General features: G+C 42.7%; 1 protein-coding gene across 1 annotated transcript in view; it reads right to left on the reverse strand.

The window, feature by feature from the left end:
- tlcd1 (TLC domain containing 1) overlaps positions 1-14,833 on the reverse strand; it is a 61,857-nt gene that overhangs the window by 31,585 nt on the left and 15,439 nt on the right. Inside the window, exon 3 of the mRNA XM_072243142.1 lies at positions 4,319-4,401. Within this exon, the coding sequence (XP_072099243.1) occupies positions 4,319-4,401 (83 nt within the window). The remainder of the gene's footprint in view (positions 1-4,318; positions 4,402-14,833) is intronic.

Consider the following 14,833-nt stretch of genomic DNA (forward strand, 5'->3'; position numbering starts at 1 on the left):
TTTATCACTGTTTCTTTTCTGTGGGGGATGTTGGGGTTTGCAAGTTTTGTTTCATTTCCTTTTGCTTGCTGGGGGGGGGGAGTCGATGTCTTTTCTTTCAACAACACCCCATAGCCTTTCTGTATTTCATGGCTATCAGGAGAAGACGAATATCAGAGTTGCATTGTACATGCATACTTTGACAATTTAAAGTATGCCTTTACCTCGTTCTTCCTCAGTGCGCTGTGTGAACAGTATGTAAGACAAGCTTTTCATTGCATCTCAGTACATGTGACAATGATAAACCAATAGCAATATCAATTCCATCAGGCTTCCCCGATGCACCTTGTCAACGGTGGAAAAGCATTAGGGTTCAAGAGGCAAGTCAATAGCTGCAGGATCCCCAGTCTTCTGACCTGTTCTTGTAGCTGTGGCATTTATATGCCTGGTCAATAATGATGCCTATAATGGTAATCGTAATGCCACTGAATATCAAGAGGGGCAGTTAGGCTTTCTCTAGCTGGAGATGTCTAGTGCCCAGCACTTCAGTGGAGCAAATATTGTTTTCCTCTTATCAACCCATGTCTAAATGTTGCCCAGATCTGGCTGCAGACAGGTAAGAGCTGCCTCCTCTGCTGAGGAGCTAGGAATGGAGTCCAACATTGTACATCCAATAGCAAACATCTAACTCAATGGTCAAAGAGTTCAGTATAACTGTTGAGATATCTACTCTTCAGGCACAGAAGGAGCTCTGTGAAGCTTCACTGAATCTGTCTGCCTGATGGTGGTAATGATATTCCTCACATGCTCACTTTGAAAATGTTGGGAAAAAACACTGGAAGAGCAGGAAAGCAGGATGTTGTCATTCTGCTCCCTCATTGTGTCTCCTGTCTGGTTTTTTTTTTACATGAATTGCACCTATTTTACTTTTCCCTTTTTTTATATTTTATTTACAGCATGGTAACAGGTCCTTCCAGCCCAAAGAGCCCACACTACCCAATTATACCCATGTGACTAATTACCTTACTAATCTGCATGTCTTTGAAATGCAGGAGGAAACCAGAGCACCTGGAGAAAACCTATGCAGTCACAAGGAGAATGTACAAACTCCTTATAGACAGCGGTGGTTATTGATCCTGGGTCTCTGTTGCTGTAATAGCAGTACAAGAACTGCAATGCTACCATACCACCCAGACCTGATGGGCTACCATACCAGACTTGATGGGCTGAATAGCCAAATTCTACTCTGATATTTTAGCGTTCACAGAGACAGTATCAGAGGTCGGGATTGAAGCTGGGCCTCTGGCGTGGTGAGGCAGCTGCACCTGTGGTGTGGATTAACGGCAGAGTAGTTAATGCTGTCCTATACAGCTCCTGTATATCCTGACCTTGCATGCAATTTCTGTGGGGTTTGCATCTTCTTCCTGTGGTTACATGGGTTTCCTACCACATCCTAAAGACATGCTGTTAGGTTAGCTGGCTACTGTAACTTGCCCCTAATATAGGCGGACAGCAAGTGGACTGGAAGCAGATGAGCATGTGGGAGAGAACTTTTTTCAGGGAAATGAGAGGCAATAGACTGCATGCATTGTTCTGAGAGCTGGCAGAGACTCAATGGGCTGATTGGCCTTCTCCTTTGTTGAAAGAAAATGTGAAACAGGGATAGCGGTACAAGGCACAGAATCATATTGATTAGGGGCATCAGAGAGGTACCAGTGTCCTACAAACGGAGAGATATTGTTGAGGCAAGGGAGGAGGAAGGAAGCAGGTAAACAGGTTGGCTAAAATTAATAAACATTTAACACACCGAGAGAGATGGGGGAGATCTTAAATGATTTTTTTTTTGTTATTCGGGAGACAGACACAAAGTTTATAGATGTGAGGAAAAACAACAGTGAAGTCACAGACGATATACAGATTACAGAGGAGGAGATGTTTGCTATGTTGAGGCAAATTAGGATAGACAAATTCCCAGGACCTGAGGTGGTGTTCCCTCAGACCTCATGGGAGGCTAGTGCAGAAATTTCAGGGACCCTAGCAGAGATATTTAAAATGACCCAGGGCATGCCCTTTTCTCACTGTTACCATCAGGTAGGAGGTACAGAAGCCTGAATGCACACACTCAGCGATTCAGGAACAGCTTCTTCCCCTCTGCCATCCAATTCCTAAATGACATGGAACCCGTGAACACTACCTCACTTTTTTAATATCTGTTATTTCTGTTTCTGCATGATTTTTAATCTAATTGATACTGTAATTGACTTATTTATTATATTTTCTTCTATATTATGTACTGCATTGAACTGCTGCTGCTAAGTTAACAAGTTTCACGACACATGCTGGTGATAATAAACCTGATTCTGATTCTTTAGCAACGGATGAGGTGCCAGAGGACAGGAGTAGGGCTACTGTGGTCCCATTGTTTAAGAAATGCTCTAAGAATAAGCTGGGAAATTATAGGAGGGTGAGCCTAATATCAGTAGAGGATAAGTTATTAGAAGGTATTATAAAAAGACTGGATAAATAATTATTTGGATAGACAGGGACTAATTAGGGATAGTCAACCTGACTTTATGCATGGTAGGTCATGTCTTATCAATCTTACGAAGTTTTTCAAGGACGTTCCCAGGAAAGTTGATGAAGGCAAGGCAGTGTTGTCTACGTGGTAGGTCTTTGGCAAGGTCTCACATGGGAGTTTGGTTAAGAAGGTTCAGTGGCATGGCATTCAGGATGAGGTAGCAAATTGGATTTGACGTTGGCTTCGTGGTAGAAGACAGAGAGTGGTAGAAGATGTTTGATTTTCTGACTGAAAGCCTGTGACTAATGGTGTGCTGCAGGGACTGGAGCTGTTCCTGTTGTTGTTTGTCATCTGTATCACCAAACTAGATGATAATGTAGTAAATTGGATCAGTAATTTGGGGATGACACCAAGATTGGGGGCTAAGTAGACAGCAAGAAAAGCTATCAAAGCTTGCAGTGGGATCTGGATCAGCTGGAAGGATGGGGTGAAAAATGACAGATGGAATTTAATGCAGACAAGCATGAGGTGTTACGACTTTGGGAGGACAGATCATGGTAGGATTTACATGCTGAGTGGAAGGGCACTAAGGAGTGTGGTAGAACTGAGGGATCTGGGAATCAAGATCCATAATCCCTTCAATGTGGCGTCATAGGTAGATAGGGTCATAAGGAGAGCTTTTGGCATATTGGACTTCATAAATCAATGTACTGAGTACAGGAGTTGGGATGTTATGTTGAAGCTGTATAAGATGTTCATGAGGCCTAATTTGGAGTATTGAGTGCAGTTCAGCTCAACTACCCACAGGAAAGCTATCAATACTGTTGAAAGAGTGCAAAGAAAGCTCACAAGGATGTTGCCAGTACCCGAGGACCTGAGTTATAGGGAAAGATTGAACAGGTTAGGACTTTACTCCCTAGAGTGTAGGAAAATGAGGAGGAGATTTGATAAATGGATACAACATTATGAAGGGTATGGATAGAGTAAATCTATGCAGGTTATTCACTGAGGTTGGGTGAAACTACAACAGAAGGTCATGGGTTAAGGGTGAAAGGTGAAATGTTTGAGAGGAACATGAGGTCTAACTTTCTTCATGCAGAGGGTGGTGGGAGTGTGGAACGAGCTGCCAGTGGAAGTTATGGATGCACGTTCGATTTCAATATTTATGAGAAATTTGGATAAATACATGGATGGGAGGTGTATGGAGGGCTATGGTCCAGGTGCAGGTCAATGGGACTAGGCAGATTAATGGTCTGGCACAGGCTAGCATAGAGCCCAATACTGAATAGCACAAATTAAAAAGAGCCATAGTTATGGAGTCACAGAACACTACAGGGCTCTATGCTTTCACAGACGATCAGTTGTTTGTTTACAATTCCACAACATTTTCTAACTTCTTTCTAATTCTGTTATGTAGCTACCTTTCACATTCCACACATCCTACCTGACCTGCTGGGTATCTCCAGCTTTTATATACGAACATAGCGCTATTATAGCAAGATGCAACACAGAAACTATTGGTCTAAGATTCTGGATACTGTATGTGATTTCATCAAGCAGGGCTCCCTGCTGCCAGTGTGACTCATAAAATTAGCTCCTGTATTGCATCAGCAGATAACGCTGTCGGTTGCTATGACTACTGGTGCCTTCTCGATGTAGCACTTGACTTCACCAGGCAGAGGGGGTTTTTACAGGACCCAAAACCTAGTGTTAGAATATTCAGAAAGCAAGTATTCCTTCAACGCAATTTACTTTAACAATTTTTAAGTGAAAAATTGATTTGAAATGCTATCTAGTTTATAAGCTCCACAGAATAATTACCAACATATGGTGCAACAGGAACTCCCAGGAAGCTCTAGACTGTCCATTCATGATAATATCAGCCACATCTTGGATGAAGTAACCTGGGGGAGAAAGAATAATGCATAGAACTATGAATCTATTATTTAAAAGCACAGATGACAAGAAAAACAATGTACTTATTCAAACAGCTGGATCATGAACAAATTGAATATTTAAGAAAATAGCAAGAGTAAACAAGTTTCCCCACCCACTGGTTCATTGTGTGGGCTTACTCCCGGTGCAATCATAAGATCAGAAACCTTCATAATGCTGTCTAGGTCTAAGCCAGGGTACCAGTAACATACTTGCCTTCAAAGCTGCTTAAAAGAGGCGCAGTGGATAATGGCCAGGGCTGATGATTCTCATTTCTGCCCAATAATACAGCATAGATTCATACAGCATGGAAACAGGCCTTTCGGCCCATCAAGATCACGCTGCCCATCAAGCACTCATTTACACTAATCCCACGGCAAGCTCTTTTCAATCTCCCCAGGTTCCCGTCCACTACCCCCAGAATCTACCACTCACCCACACTCATTTACAGTAGCCAATTATCCAAAAATACCATAAGACATAGGAGCAGAATTAGGCCATTCAGCCCATCGGGTCCACTCCGTCATTCCATCATGGCTGATTTATTATTCCTCTCAACCCCATTCTTTTGCCTTCTCCGCATAACCTTTGACCACCCCCCCTTACTCATTAAGAATTTATCAAGCTTCACTTTAAATATACTTTATGATTTGACTTCCACAGCTGTCTGTGGCAATGAATTCCACGGAAGACAGCACAAATTTGGAAGTTGAGAGAAAAATCAAACCCTATGGAGGTCAGAGGGCAAAGTGCAAATTCCACATAGACAGCACCAGAGGTCAGGATTGAACCCGGACTGCAGGAACTGCGAGGAAACAGCTCTACTGTCTGTATCAATGTGTTGTCCACTCAGCTTGGAGCCCATATCCCCCTGGATAGAATTGATTCTCAGGGCTTGATCATCTATTGTGGCTTAGTGGCCTTTGACCCCTGCAACCAATGATTCAAGTTCAACTTTAGAAGCTTGAATATTTAATCTTGACCAATAACTCCTACATGAGTTAATAGATTTCTCTCTAGCCGCCTAACCAATATCTACAGGCATCCGTTAGTCTCATGAGACCACGGATTTGCGCCTTGGAAGGTTGTATGGAAGGCCAGCAGCTGCCCATGCTGCAGATCTCCCCTCTCCACGCCACCGATGTTGTCCAAGGGAAAGGCATTAGGACCCATACAGCTTGGCACCGGTGTCGCTGCAGAGCAATGAGTGGTTAAGTGCCTTGCTCAAGGACACAACATGCTGCCTCAGCCAAGGCTCAAACTAGCGACCTTCAGATCGCTAGACCGACACCTTAACCACTTGGCCACGTGCCAACAACCAATATCTAACTCCTAAGATAAACCAGATGAAGCTTTGTTTTTGCACCAAAACACCTTAGTATATAGTGAAATGTGTTGTTTGCGTCGAATCATATCGTGCTGGACAGCCCGCAACTGTGGCCATGCTTCAGGTGCCACTGTAGCATGCCCACAACTCACTTACCCTAAATGTACCTCCTTGAAACGGGGGAGGAAAGCAGAACACCCAGCGGGAACACACGCGGTCACGGGGAGAACTTACAAACTCCTCCCAGGTGGCGGCGGGGAATTGAACCCTGATTATCAATTGCTGGTGCTGTAAGGCCGTGCGCTGACTGCTACGTTACCATGCTGCCCCTAACCAGGATTGTTAAAATCCAGTCGTTAGCACACTGCTGTGAGAGGGAGCTAATGTACACAAATTGGATGCCTTGTCTCTAAAGATCATCTTTCAATGATTGTAAAGTGCTTGGGGCCATCCTAAAGTGCTGTAGGGTGGCATAAAAGCCAGTCCCTTTCTTTCTTCCCCATTAATAAATATTCTGAAATGGGCGAAGCAGGGCAAAAGTGATGGTGAAGATGATGTGAGGGAGAGAAGGGGGGAATCAGCATGAATACGCCTTTTAAAAAATGAGAGAGGCCCCACTTATTAAACTTCAGCAACAGCAATCGTTCTAATTTCAACAGGCGCCATGGCAGTGCAGCAGCTGGCACAATGCTATTACAGCGCAGGGTGCTCCAGAGTTTGGAATTCAGTTCCGGTGCAGTTCTGTAAGGAGCCTCTGTACGTCCTCCCCATGGCATGTGTGGGGTCCCCCCCACCCCCCGAGTGCTCAGTCCAAAGACGTACCGGGTAGGGAATTGGTCAGTGTAAGTCATCCCGTGTTTAGCCTAGGGTTAATCATGGCTGTGGGGTTGCTAGGCCAGCAGGGCTCAAAGGGCCGGAAGGGCCTTCTCCACACTGTATCACTAAATAAATAAAATCAAAAACAGTTTCTTAGAAAAGCTTCTGAGTCTATCTCATCTGTATTCCTGGCATTCTGTACAGATAATCTAATTTCACTTATGCTTTTTCCATTACATTTGAGCCAAAGTTAAGTGGAAAGAACTTTCATTTCCATTTTGCCTTTGATCTTATTCACATAAAATCAGCAGGACTTCTGGTGCCAATCATTCTCATTCGACCCGTGGCTTTTAATATTTTGAAGGCAAAACCAACTGTTAATTTACACAAATTCAAGTCCCAGATGAATGGATTGATTGCCAGTTTTGTTAATGTGATCCAATATTTTAAGGAGGATATTATTTTTAAGTAGCACCAAATAACTTATAGGGTCCACATACTGCAACAGGCACAAGGTGCTTCAGTTTGGGATCTTCTTTGTCATTAATGTCAAAAACATCCTATCTTTTCCCATAGCACTCTTAGAATTATTTATTGAGATACAGTGCAGAATAGGTCTTTTTGGCCCCTCAAGCCATGCTGGTCAGCAATCTCCCAACTTAACTAGGTTGCCAGCACTGTAAAGCGTTGTGCTAACCACCACACTACAGTGCCACCCTATTGAAGAAGAGTTTTTATAAGATTAGTTTTACTTGTCACATGGACTATTCATGGTAATTTAGCCAACATACTGTTTGCTACTCAATCAACTTCACAAAAAACAGCATTTCTGATCATTAATAATTTGAAATTCATGGGGATACATTTATAATACTGATTACACTTCAAAGATACTTAATTGGCTGTAAAGCACTTTGTATCTTCTTGAGATAGCTAACAACATTGTGTCTGCTTCTGCAAACCTGTACTTTGATTATATAACTCGTCAAAACTTATTTGAATACTAAATCACAACAGCATAGAGCTGGACTGATACTTCAATAATCAAATAATCTGCTACATTAACTAATGAAAAATGATGCCTTTTTTATGATGCTGAAGTAAATTTTGTGACATGTAAATCTTTTCAGGAATGATCATAATCAAGTTTATATGATTGACATACGTTGTGAAATTTGTCTTGTGGCAGCAATACATTATATATGTTACGATAAGAAATATAAACAAGTATTGCAAAATACAGCAAAACCTGTAAGGTTGGATTCATGAATCCATTAACTGTTCAGGAATTTAATGGCAGAGAGGAAGAAGCTGTTTAAAATGTTGAGTGTGTGTCTTCTGGCTCCTGTACGTTGTCCCTGATGGTAGTAATGAGAAAAGGGCATTCCATGGCAGTTCTCTGTGAAAATGAACTTGTTAGGTGCATCTTCTTGTGGAAATGTTTTTTTATATTTTACACACAGAGTATTACTAGGTTGCTGAGTAAAGCTCTGCATTCATTAGAAATGACAACTTATTTCTAACCTGAGTTTAATCTTTGTGGACATGTTGTCTTAACGAGTTGACAACATGCATTTTGAATCTTCATTTGTAATTGTGACCCACCAAATGTTTCTGGTGTTGGGTCACTGAGTCATTGAATATTATTGTCAATTACTGTCAGATCTTTCCTCAGAGTTGGTACAAAATTCATCCAGCTGTTTTGCTGTACTCTACATGAGGGAATTTTCCTCAATACTAGAGTCATATTCTCTCAAGCGTCATGCTTCCTGCTCGACTCTGGGGTGGTAGTCTTGTCTTGTCCATACTGACCCAACCGCCGCTGCTGCGCTTTAAACGTGCAATGTGTGGTTAAGTGCCTTGCTCAAGGACACAACACAATGCCTCGGCTGAGGCTCGAACTCGCAATCTTCAGATCACCAGTCCAACGCCTTAACTACTTGGCCACGTGCCTATCAGCATGGTCGGCTGATACTATAGCTTTAGTACAAGATCCACACTCAACCAACTCTTCTCCGCTACTAATTATCAGACTGCCTAATTGGATCTCCAATGTGCCTCTCTCTGCCTTATGCTTTACGATCAATATTCATGTAAGAGCTTCTCTAAAGTAGGCAGGACTGTTAAACAGGCAAGTCCTCAGAAAACCATTATGATGTAAAAGAAAGCCATTTGGCCCATTGAAACTGCCCTAGTCCTACTGGATCAATCTATTTCTTCACTCGTCCCTAAAAGCTCTTTTAACTATTCTTTCAGAAATGCACACCCAATTCTGTTTTGAAAAAAAAAGATAATTTTTTTCCCCACCACTGTCACAGGCCGGAATTCCAAATAATAACTAGTTGGAGTAGAAAACTTCCCCAACATCTCCCCAAATGTTGATGTTATGTGCACATTACTGGGATTGCCAGCTCTACTGCACATCCACAATCTGTGCTTAGCCCCAATGGGTGCATCAGGAGTCACGTATGGTCCAGCCCAGAACAGCAAGTTTCCTTTTCTGGTGGATGTCAGTGAACTACCAGGGATTTACAGCAATCTGGTATAGCAAGTACTCTATATCTTCTGTATTATCCTTGCTTTCAAATACATTTTGTAACCAGCTCTGTTGTAATTCAGACCCACATCTCTGGGCAATGCTCTAGGTTGGAAACATATCCTCCATCTAATACCGTGGGTCATGTTTGAACCATCCACTAATGGAAACCTCTTTTCTCAACTTACCCCGACTAAACCAGACAAAATCATCAATGTATCTTAGTCACTATCTCAGATTATATTTCTTTTTCCCTTTCTCAACTTGCACTAATGCCATGATGTTGATTTTGTCCCGTACATTATGTACAATTTATGTTAATTTATGTTTGTCCTTCTCCTGCAATGTACTGTGCTGCTGCCGTAAAAAGTTAATTTTCTTGACTTTTATACCGTGTGTGTACGCCTATGACAGTAAACTTGAACTTCCCTCAACCTTTCTTACAGCAAAAAGAACAATCTCAGCTTCTCCAGTTTAACTTTACAGCTGAAATCTGACATCCATGGAAGCAGTCCACTAATTATTTTGCCCTGTATGCACATTAGGACATCCTGCTTAAAGTGCATTGACCAAATTGGATGCAATACTCCATTCGTGTGGTTCCTAAAGGTTGTTATAGCCGAGGGATTGTAATGGGCACAAGCTCCCACTGCCTATTAAATGCTCTCAACGGTGTGTGCCTCAACTAGCCTCTGACAACCAAGTCCAGCACCTAGCCTTCACATGTGGCTTAGCTACTAAGCCTGGTGGAACAGTTTCTACTGACAAAGTAAAGGCATCCATATAGTCTTGCGAGACCATGGATCTGCGCCTGGAAAGCCTTCACTCTCCAGGGCACAGGCCTGGGCAAGGTTGTATGGAAGACCAGCAGTTGCCCATGCTGCAAGTCTCCCCTCTCCATGATACCAATGTTGTCCAAGGGAAGGGCATTAGGACCCATACAGCTTGGTTCCAGTGTCGTCGCAGAGCAATGTGTGATTAAGTGCCTTGCTCAAAGACACAACATGTTCCCTTGGCTGGGGCTCGAACTCATGACCTTCAGGTCGCTAGTCCAATGCCTAACCACTTGGCCACGTGCCCACTGACAGGAGAAGGGGCAAAGGCAGGTTACTGATGCTATAAAACCAGTCGCTTCTGGAAGATGGGGCTCGTCGGCCATGGTTGGCAGCTTATCCAGAAGGAAAATTCTGATCTCAAACTTCTGCTGCCTGCACCTATACCCACTCATGGGGAAGGCCTTGGGAGTAAACTCTGAGGGAAAAATCTGGAGCTGGAGTTCCTAAGGCAGTCTTACATTGAGTTCAACACTGACTGGCAACTCCTACAATGCTTCTGATACCAAACTGTATCGGTTTCTGCTGTTCCTCTGGGTTCATCAGATGCATACAGAGGGAGTCCTTGCTACATGGGCAACAGCTTGCTCTCCATGTCTTACTGCCCAGGCTTGAGTACCTAGACAGCCAGGATGCAAAATCCATAGTCAACTCTGACCGACGGAGGCCTCATACTCCATTTGTGAACTAAGTGAGACTTAACAAAATTTTGTACAAGTGACTGTGTGTAATGACATTCAGAACAGGGATTGGTTTGCACAATAAATACTGATCAGCAGCAAGAAATCTGGCCAAACTGTATATTTGAGCAAACAATTAAAACAGGCATGAAAAGGGCGGTGGCCTCCAACTCTGACCCACCCAAGCCAGCAACAAGCTTGGACATCACTAGCAAAACCTTTGGAGTGTTTATTGCATCAGGACTGATTCTGATTGTTGACAGACTAAGGGATATCTAAAGGTGGTCATATATCGGAAATTTATGCAAGCCTGAAAATTTTCTAACACCACTGGGAGATTCAACCTTACTTATAAAACTGCTGATTCATTTAGTTTTTCCGAAACATGTAATTTTTAATTACAATTGACTTCTATATCCAAGTAAAATCAACTGAAATTTCATGTTCTTACTTTGTAAGGTTAACCTAAATGCAATGTTCATATGGTCACCATAGTTTAAAGAATAGCCCTTTGATAGAGAGTCACAGAGAGATAGAGCATGGAGGCAGAACCTTCAGCCCATCGAGTCTGCAGTGACTATCAACTATCCATTTATACTATTTCTATGTGAATCCCATTCTTTAAAAATATCTCCACACATTAATCTGCCCCAGGTTCTACCATTCACCTACACACAAATACAGGGGCTAATTCAGCTTCTTTGACCTTTGGGAGGAAACCACAGCACCCTAGGGAAAACCACGTAGCTACATGGAATGCATATAACAGCACCTGTGCTCAGGATTGAACCCTAGACTCTGTGCAGTGAGGTTGTGGCCCTACCAGTTGTACCACTCTGCCACATCAAGCCAGTAGCATATCATTCTGATTGATTAATCACCGAGCTTTAAATTAAGGATTATCTGAATCAAGTACCAGGTACTGTGCTTCTACCTTTTGCCAACATTGCCTTATATTGCTTTACTGGACATGAACACAATGGCAATTTGTTTAAACACAGTCAGACAATTTCCTCAGAGATTGACTAAAGAGTGATGATTACACTTGGTCGGTAAGCCCTGTTCTGAAATAACTCACAATGTCAGTGACCGTCCAATTGCCCAATGACATTCCAGAAAGTCAAATGATTACAATTGGCCAATTATGTGATGCATTGCCTGGATGTGCTAATACTATAACAGTACAAGTATGTAAATTACTATAAGAACAGTAAAAGACAGAGTTTTCAAAGCTCATGCAAACTGATAATTCATGTACTGTATTTACACTGTAAGCCCATACATGAATATATAATTGCTTTCCTATTATAAAATCAGACTGCTAACCTATACTGTCAAAGTTTGCATATTCTTCATGTAAATGGGTGCCTAAACGGCACGTACACGCATGCGCACACAGGTGCCCGCGCAAGGCTTCATGGTCACGGTAGTCTTTCTTGGGGTAAACCCAAGTGTCCCGTATTTGACTGCTACTTTTGTCCCTAATTTGGCAACCCTAGCTGTAAAAGACATGTTGAGGTGAGTTTAACCCTACTTGAACACCCCACCCCGGTCGGCCGGTCCACAAGAATATTGTCAATATTAAACTGGTCCGCGGTGCAAAAACGGTTGGGGGCCCCTGCTATATTCCACTGTTGTGTGCTGTACCAGTTTGCTAGTTCCAGCCTTTTAACTTGAAGTGCCTTTTTTCTACCTTTTCCCAAAGACTTGTTTACTGTGAATAACACCCTCGCATTTGTATCAATATTAACGCTGGCTGGTGGCGTAGTGGCATCAGCATCGGACATTGAGGCCAATGGTCCCAGGTTCGAATCCAGCTGGCTCCCTGCACGCTTTCCATCCGTGCTGGGTTGAGAGCTAGCAACTCGGCCTCATAAAAAACAGTCAAATGCTAAGCAAACAGCAAAAAATGCCACCCAAAAGGAGAAACAACAATTTGTATCAAGAAACACACATCAAAGTTGCTGGTGAACGCAGCAGGCCAGGCAGCATCTCTAGGAACAGGTACAGTCGACGTTTCAGGCCGAGACCCTTCGTCAGGACTAGAGTTCTATTTATTTATTTATTGATTGATTGATTGAGAAACAGCACAGAGCAGGCCTCTGAGTTGCATCACCCAGCAATCCCCAATTTAGCTCTAACCTAGTCACCGGACAATTTACAATGACCAATTAACCAATCAACTGGTACGTCTTTGGACTGTAGGAGGAAACCGGAGCACCTGGAGGAAACCAGAGCACCCAGAGAAAACCCAGGTGGTCTCGGGGAGAATGTATAATCTCCTTACAGAAAGTGGCAGGTATTGACCCCGGGTCGCTGGTACTGTAAAGGGCTGTGCTAACTACTAGGCTTTCCTTCATTCCTTACTCAAGGCAAGGCTATGTCAAATTCAAGTACATTTTAACAGCTGTACTGCATTATTTCCTGGGTTGGAATGTAGCTCTGCATAATACTCAGGCAGAAGGCTATGTACATGATGATGAAGATTCAAAGTCAAACTCAAGCAACCTAGCAAAACTTGTCTCTTCAAAACCTCCTTGTGATATCTACCCTTTAAGCTGCACTATTGGAACTTGGATGGAACTGGGAACCTTGTACCATCCCTCTTCAAGAAGCTTTCAGATACGAAGTGAATGAAGGCCCACTGTCTAACAACACTTACTCAGATTTGTCATCATTTGCAAAGATTGATCTCAGCTCGTCTTCTACATTGAAACTAGATTCTCCATCCATCAGAATGGGGAAAGAAAAGTGTCCTGGGTAACTTTGACTATGAATTGAATGTTGGTGCCAGATGGGGTGGTTTCAGTATCTCAGAAACTGCTGATCTCCTGGGATTTTCGCACACAACAGTCTCTAGAGTTTATACGGAATGGTGCGAAAAAACAAAAAACATCCTGTGAGTGGCAGTTCTGTGAGCAAAAGCATTTTGTTAATGAGAGAGGTCAGAGGAAAATGGTTCAAGGTAACAGGAAGGCAACAGTATCTCAAATAACCATATATTACAGCAGTGGTGTGCAGAAGAGCATTTTTGAATGCTCAAGATATTAAACCCTGAAGTGGATGGGCTACAGCAGCAGAAGACCATAAGCATGAGGTACCTAATAAAATGGTCACTGAGCGTATATCTTCTATGTAACGTGCTCATAAATCCACATTTGATCTTTATCCGAGTTGATCCAGACTTTAAATCATTTCCCAATGAGTGGATTTCTGTGGGCTACCATCTGAGTTACCTCAACAATTTGTGAAGCCATGATTGTTAATCCATCATTCATAAACTGCAAGGCAATGATTATATTTTGTTTCTCAGATCAAAATCCCCAACTTTGCCTTCAGTGAATGATTCCTCACAATTGATGTTTTATTCCTTTAATCACTCTTCGCCGAGTAATACCAGTTGTCCTACGTAGCTGGCTACCACCATTAGCAAACACTGTGCAAATCCATTTTACTTTGTGCCTTGAAATTATTTTTTCTCGTGGTCAAAGATGCCTGCACCTTTATGGAATAATCTGCTCTGATGCCCATCTGCATTTCTACTGACTGATGGTTGATTTGCACCATGACCTGAAATCTCACTGGTCTCCAGACACTCTACATGTCTAGCTTTACCCAGTTTGGTTCCAAATCATGCTTATACTCCGTCGTTTGTTGTTTGAAAACCTTCCTTTCTGTGATGAGATGGAACCAGCCATCCTGCTCGGGTGAGGCTGTTGTGGGCTTGGTGTTAATTGCCATCAGTTTGTATTTTTTCTTTAGACTGCAATAAATGGTCAGTGGCCACTAAGGGTATGTCCGTGGTCTTCTGCCACTGAAATCCATTCACTTCAAGGTTCAACGTATCATTAATTCAGAGATGCTCTTCTGCTATCACTGTTGTAACGTGTGGTTATTTGAGCTACTGTCGCCTTCCTGTCCGCTTGAACGAGTCTGGCCACTCCCCTGATCTCTCTCACTAAAATGGCATTTTCACCCATGTGTTTTTTTTTTGCACCATTCTCTGTAAACTCTAGAGACTATTGTGTGGGAAAATCCCAGGAGATCAGCAGTTTCTCAGATACTCAAACCACCCTGTCTGGCACCAACAGTCACATCATGGTCAAAAGCCACTTAGATCACATTTCTTCCACATTCTGATGTTTGGTCTGAACAACCGCTGAACCTCTTGACCAGGTCCGCATGCTTTTATGCATGGAGTTGCAGCCA

Source organism: Mobula birostris, chromosome 25, assembly GCF_030028105.1.
Source record: "Mobula birostris isolate sMobBir1 chromosome 25, sMobBir1.hap1, whole genome shotgun sequence".
NCBI lineage: Eukaryota > Metazoa > Chordata > Chondrichthyes > Myliobatiformes > Myliobatidae > Mobula > Mobula birostris.